General features: G+C 39.8%; 1 protein-coding gene across 1 annotated transcript; it reads right to left on the reverse strand.

The window, feature by feature from the left end:
* Positions 1-2,830: 2,830 nt before the first annotated feature.
* LOC128865680 (death-associated inhibitor of apoptosis 2) lies at positions 2,831-4,960 on the reverse strand. Its single transcript, XM_054105942.1, has 4 exons — positions 4,811-4,960; positions 4,154-4,593; positions 3,431-4,086; positions 2,831-3,353 (listed from the first exon to the last, which is right to left on the reverse strand). The coding sequence occupies exons 1-4, from the start codon at positions 4,880-4,882 to the stop codon at positions 3,265-3,267; spliced, it is 1,257 nt and encodes a 418-aa protein (XP_053961917.1). The 5' UTR covers positions 4,883-4,960; the 3' UTR covers positions 2,831-3,264.
* Between the last annotated feature and the right edge of the window lie 1,961 nt (positions 4,961-6,921).

A 6,921-nucleotide genomic window follows, 5' to 3' on the forward strand; every position in this document is an offset into this window, starting at 1 on the left:
GAAGATTCCGAACTGAAACACCACAATTTGAACGCTTACACAAATAGTGCCAAATAGATATTACTAGCCCGCCAGCCCGCCAGACATTCAAGAGATAACAAGAGACAAATAAGCTCAAGCAGAGCAAACAGAGCAAACCCTGCGCTGTGCGTGAGACCGTCGCTGGGCTCACACACATAAAAATACTACTTCCGCTGTTTCTCTTTATTTGATGGCAATACTCTTTGTTGCTTTGTTGGCAATGGCTGTTGATAGTATGTGATCGATGGATATTCGTGTTTATACCTTTCAAGCGGAAATACAAAATAGGATCATATTCTAAAATGGAGCGTAGAAATGGACGCAGAGATGGAGAGTATGCTCGAGTTGAAATAATTTGGAGCGGTATTACTTTTTATAAGATAAGATCACGTTCTGTCACAAAATTTCGGCAACAAATGTTGACTATCTGATACTCATAACTAGCCAATTGAGCGCCCTCGGGGGAGCTTTTAACCTCTAGAGGGCGCGTCGCCAGGTGGCGGATAGGGGGATGCCTTTCAGAAATGGTTGGTGGGGGCGAAATAGCCTATGGTTTGATAATGAATAACCATCGTTTTAGCCGCATTTTTACTGATTGGGCTCATTTAGTCTTGTTATGCAGATTTATTGGAAAAGGTAGTCAAAAATTGGACTGATCGAATAAACCATGTAACTCGAAGTTGCGGCGAATATATGCCGGATGTCATACTCAAGAAATACATGCCAAATTACATTTTATCAAAAAGGTATCAGAATTGTTCAATAAAACGCAATCATCAAAATTTATTTTGTCGCCTTCAAAATAGGCTCCATTCGAAGCAATACACATATGCCAACGATTAGTCCAGTCATCAAAGCACCTTTTAAACGCGTTTGAAGAGATCTTCTTCACCTCCTTCAGCGAATTCTCCTTAATGGCTTTTGCCTCTATCGACTCAAAGTGGCGTCCGCGGAGTGGCAATTTAAGTTTTGGGAAAAGGAAAAAGTTTCAGGGGGCTATATCCGGTGAATACGATGGTTATTCGATAACATTTGTCCAGTTTTTGGTCAAAAAAGTGTTCACAATATGAGCCTAGTGAGACGGTGCGTTATCATGGTGCAAGATCTATGAGTTTTCTTTCCACAAATTGGACACATTTTCTCTCAACCTTCGCATAAGTTCCAAATAATATATTATTTATTATTTATTTACCGTAGAATCATTTGGAGGGAGTTCCGTTTGCACAACACCGAGATATTCAAAGAAAACGAGTGGCATGAAAAGTCAAAAGTGAAAGCACTTTTGACCGACTTTGACGTGGTTTTTTGGGTTTTGGCTCATGTGGATAGCGCCATTTAGCCGCCTGTTAACTGGTTGACTGGTTTGCATGCCAAACTCATATACCCACGTCTCATCACCTGTTATGATGCGCGGGATAAACGTTGGGTCCGAATTCACTTGCTCAAGCATGTCTTCAGCCACCTTCTTGTGATGAATTTTTTGAAAGAAATTCAACTCTCTTGGAACGAGTCGAGCAGCCACGCGTCACTTGCCTAATTGATGGTGTAAAATATTTCAAATTGATTCGTGAGACACGCTAAGGTCACGCGCTACCTCCCTCAAACTTGAATGATGGTTTTCCAGCACCATTTTCTTGACTTTGTCGACGTTTTCATCCGTTGAAGACGTTGATGTGCGACCAGATCGGGGCAAATCTTCCACTATTTCTCGGCCCTCTGCTAAAGCCTTATACCACTCGTAGACCCGTGTTCAGGCTTTCTGCAACATTTTCAACGATTCGGCACACGAAATCCCGTTCAAAACACAAAATTTGTTCGATATTTTTATCCATAGTGAAAATCGCAGAGTACACCTACGGTTGACTGATGGAAGTAAATGCCAAAAACAAGCGAATTGACAGATCACTCTCAAACTCTGCGACACTATAAAGGACAATTGAAACAACATTCCAGCAAAAAAAATTAGACAAATGTGTAACGCACGCTTTTTAAATGAACAATTCCCGATTCTTTTTTTTTTGGCGAAATGTATAAAAAACACTAATTTCAACAATATTTCTGTCTTGTATTATTATTTTAAGTTCTCAAGCTCTTACAAAAACACCCGATATTTATGTATATAATCAGCTGAGTGTCAGCATTAGGGACTCCAGTAAGTAACAGAGACGCAATTGCTGTAATTGTTGAGAGAGCGGCAAATACACCCTAATGTTAGAAACCGCTTGATTTCGTTGATAATTTTGATATATTTCGCTTTCTAATCTCGACTTTCAAGGCAGGCTCAAAAAACGTATTTGGCTTCACTTTCATTGATATTTTTTGGTAAACACTATTTTTGACTGCATTATTGTACTGTCTGCCAATTGCGCTTAAGCATTAGCCTACATTTAGGCGCATAATATTGCTGCCGAAATTCTTAAAACAAGTGTGCGCCTGTATGTGCAAAGATTTTAGAGCTACAGCGAAATTCGGTAGATAGTCTATTTTTTTTTTTTTTAAATAAATATCGTCACAAAAACCGCTGCTCCTACATATTTTACATGAAATTGCCACAAGAGAGGTGGTTATATAAGAATTTTGTTGTTGTTGTTGTTGTAGCAGCATAAACATTCCCCATACTTACATACGGGGAATGCTGCTGGAGTGACAGTCCTTGGCCGGATATAAATCCGGCGTTTCGGTAACGTGGAAACGCCGGAAACGAATTTTGTTCTGCTGGTTTGCTTTAGCAACAGTTCTAGCATTCGATGTGAAAAGACCCAAGCGCTTCAAATATGACAACAAATACAACAATAAGGCAAATATGCACTTGTTTTTTTGAACATATATTTTGTATTTATGTATTTCATAACCTTTTTTACTTTCACATAAAATACACTAAAGAAAAAACACATCATTTCGATAAATTACATTCGATATTCATTAAAAACTCGAAAAACATAACAGACAAGCTACATTATTTGATTTTGTTGCAAGGTAGATAGGTATTTAGTTTAAAAAAGAGTTTAGTTTATCATCCAATGATTAGTAAAAAGCTTTCCTTTTAACATTGTCTATATATTATATGTATGTCTGTATGTTAAATCATTCGATAATACGTACTTCACCATTCCTACCTATATTGTAACATTTATATATGTATATATGTATGTATGTACTAAAGCAAATTTAATATCAACTACCATAGTAATAAATTAAATATAACACATTGTGACAGGAAATAAATTGTGAATGTTCAGCTATTTACGATAGGTAAGTGCGAACAAAACCTTTAATATCTGCGCGACACATGGGACATTGGCCAACGCCTGGCGCGCACTGTACGCAAGTGACTGTAAATGCACAAAAATACAAAAGATAAAAATAATCAATGCACTCAAACCGACATTTCTACGCTTAGAATAGTTACCCAAATGACCGCATGGTAAAAATACTACGCCAACCTCCTCATCCAAACAGACTTTACACAGTCGTGCATCCTTGAGTTTTCGATTCTCCTCTTCCAGCGATAGCGTTCTACTTAACGACGGTTCAATTGTTTGTTCGTTTGCGTTTATATTCACGTTCTTATTCTCGCTTTCGGCCATTTTTGTGGTGTCACCAGCACTTTTCTCTGGCAAGACATTTGTCGAAGCTGCCGAACAGCTTGGCGCATTTATTTCAGCGGCATATTGCTGATTTTGTTGCCCATCGTTGCGGCTCAACGTTTCGTCCATAATATTTATTAAGCGCGAGACTTCGTGCTCCAAAGAGGTGTTCACTCCTTCTGCGCACTGTCTGCTTGAGTTTGGCTCGGTGTCTTCAGGATCCCCAAATACAGCCTTTATTAAATCTTCAACTGTGTCGTAGGGTCGTCCAACAGCTAAAAGTTGCCTTTGTGTTGCATTTCGTATTGAGCCGCCATCGATACCTATTTCCAGTGCCTGCAGAACGGGTCCGGTGTTCATGGCTTCATCAATGGTCATCTCGCTTTGTGGTTGATGACCAGATTGACGCGTTAAGTCCTGCACATGCTGTATATAGTTGGCACCTTTAACTAGTCGCACGAATTGGCACTGTGGAAACCTGCAGATGCAGAAAATGCATTTATTAAATTTAGTTAAATTTATAGTGTAATTATTTAACGGCTTACCACTTTGCATGCTCAAACCATGGATCATCTTCGCGTTGCCATGAACGCAATCCCATATTGCAATGAAAACAGCGCACTTGATCGTCAACGTTTTGATAATACAGACCAGCCTGTGCCAGCGCCTCGGGTTTTTGTATGTCGGGAATGGGCCAATCAGTGTAGGTCCTGAGCCGCGAGTCTAATGAGGAGAATTTTGGCTTTTTCGGTGGAGAAATCTGTTGTATGCCCAAATCGCGCATGCCATTGCTTGCCATCTCTATAAGTGGACCCAGTTGCACACGTGGGCAGTCGGGGAAGAACCGTTTGTGCTCCTCAAAAGCATCGTCTTGCTCCTCCCACTTGGCAATGATGCCCTTGCACCAGGCACATTTCACTTGATCCGAACGGTTTAAATAATAGAAACCAGCTTTTGCCAATGATTGTGGAGATATATTTGGATTCTAGGTTAGAAACAGAGGAAAGTGAAGTTATTAGGAAACCATATGAAGCAGAATACACGAATTGCCAAACACTGCGCACTACACTGGCCAAACAAACACACAAAAGTGTATATTCTCGCTAATGAGTAAACTAAATATAGTACACAAATATTTCGACACTATTGACTATTTCGATAATTTATAACATTGCAGTGCACACGGCTTATTTTCAACTTACAGGCCAGTTTTTAAATGTAGCCAAACGATTCCATTCTACTAGATATTCACTTTCGTCAACTGTTTCTTCCATTTCCAAGCCAAAAGATAAATATTTCACTTCTCTGAAGGAAAAATCCAACTTTTAGGAATAGTGTTGTGAAATTGCCCATACGAAATGTTGTAGTCATCAGCGTACTAACCGGTTAAGAGGTGCTTTTAAGTGAAAATGACGTCAACCATATATTTTTAATAGCTTAGACTTCTAATTTAGCCTGACATTTAAGATTTTTGCCTGAACAATACATAAATTGCAAATTCTTTACCATTTTTGTGTGTGAATTAGATACTTTTGTTGTATGGTACAAATAATCGGGTTAATAGGTATTCCCCTTATTAGCCGCACTACTTTCTGTTTCCGAAACAGTGCTGCTGCTTTTATGCGGTAAGCTTCCCTTTCAGTTTACTTGCCTAATTAAAGGGTACTACCACCCGAAGGCTTGAAATACGGTTAGAAACTTTTTTTTGTACGAAACTATTAAGCCCAGAACTTTTCACATTTATTTACGTTTAATAAACAAAACAAACATAATAAATTAATTAAATGCCTGAGATCCAGCACATTTCTTTATGGTGAGCGTGATAAGAACACCAATCTGAAACAAGTTAAAATAATTAAAGCTGTAGGTAGGTAGGTAGGTAGGTAGGGTGGTTGTCGCAAGACACACTTAGACCTTCAGCAGGTCCATTGTGATACCACTGGAGCTTATCCTTACTCTACGTGTTCCTTTTCAAACCATCCGGTTGCTTTAATAAACGAGCAGAGCTTCGTTAGTTTTAGATGGGCTATGTCCGCTACATCGGTTAGAAATGCTGTCTCGAGAGTGCGCAGCCTTCTCATAGCTAGGCTTTCACACTCACATAAAAGGTGTCTGACTGTTTCCTCTTCTTCTGTATTAAGACAGCTTCTACAGAAATCGAAGTAAGGGAGTCCTAACCTTCTAGCGTGGCTGCCTATTAAGCAATGACCAGTTAAAACACCTATCATGTTTCTTATAGATTCTCTGTTGAATCGTAGCAAGATCTTCGATCGACCGCTGTTCCAGTTCGGCCATGTCTGTCTGCTTAGTTCGCATGTTGTGAGGTTTTGCCAGATTGTATTTACCTTTTTGATGGTTTCCCTGTCTATAAGTAATTTACAAGTGGCTATGGGCATGGGTATCAGCGCCTTATCCGGTTCGAGACCGAGCGTTGTACCGGTTCTTGCAAGTTCATCCGCCTTACAATTTCCTGCAATGTTTCTGTGGCCTGGTACCCAGATAAAGTGCACCTTGTAGCACTTAGATACGTCATCTAGTAGTTTAAAACATTCTAGAACTGTTTTTGACGAGTGTGTTTTTGATTCCAGCGCTTTTATTGCTGCTTGACTGTCCGAGTAAATGAAGACTTCATTTGCTGATAATACTCTCGTTTTTATCTCTTTAAGTCCCTCTTTTATGGCAGTGACTTCCGCCTGAAATACACTGCAATGATCAGGCAAGCGAAATGATTGGCATACTCCGAGTTTGTCGGAGTAGACCCCTCCGCCTACTTGGTTGTCTAGTTTTGAGCCATCTGTGTAGATGTTTAAGTCATTTATCTTGACAATGAGCCCGTTATCCCATTCCTCTTTGGAAGGAAATACTGTGACAAAGGATTTATCGAAATTGATGTCCTTGGTCCTACAGAAATCCGTTGTGCTGGGAATGCAGGGGAATTGTTCTAAAATTGAGGAGTGCCCTCTTTGGTACGTTCTGAGTAGGCCGATTTCTCTTAGTCTGAGAGTTGCTTTGGCAGCTGTTTGCTTACCGTACTGCTCTATTGGTAAAATGTTAAGAATAATATTTAGTGCATCTGTGGGTGTGGTTCTGAGGGCCCCGCAGATGCAAAGACTGGCCATTCTTTGTACGTGTGCCATGGTTCTTTTGACGTACAATTTATCTAAAGCTGGCTACCATACTAATATGCCGTATGTTAGGATTGGTCTGACAATTGCCGTGTAAAGCCAGTATACGATAGATGGGGAGAGACCCCAACTTAGTCCTATTAGCTGTTTACAAGAGTATAGTGCTATTCTCGCCCTTTTTACTCTAT

Source organism: Anastrepha ludens, chromosome 6 (genome assembly GCF_028408465.1).
Source record: "Anastrepha ludens isolate Willacy chromosome 6, idAnaLude1.1, whole genome shotgun sequence".
Lineage (NCBI taxonomy): Eukaryota > Metazoa > Arthropoda > Insecta > Diptera > Tephritidae > Anastrepha > Anastrepha ludens.

Bases quoted from the DNA above. Each gene is read 5' to 3' on its own strand.
- LOC128865680 (XM_054105942.1), bottom strand. From the start codon at position 4,882: ATGGAAGAAACAGTTGACGAAAGTGAATATCTAGTAGAATGGAATCGT. The intron at 4,087-4,153 runs GTAAGCCGTTAA...CTGCATCTGCAG, and splicing joins TGGTTTGAGCATGCAAAGTG to GTTTCCACAGTGCCAATTCG. The intron at 3,354-3,430 runs GTAACTATTCTA...GTGCATTTACAG, and splicing joins TTTACCATGCGGTCATTTGG to TCACTTGCGTACAGTGCGCG.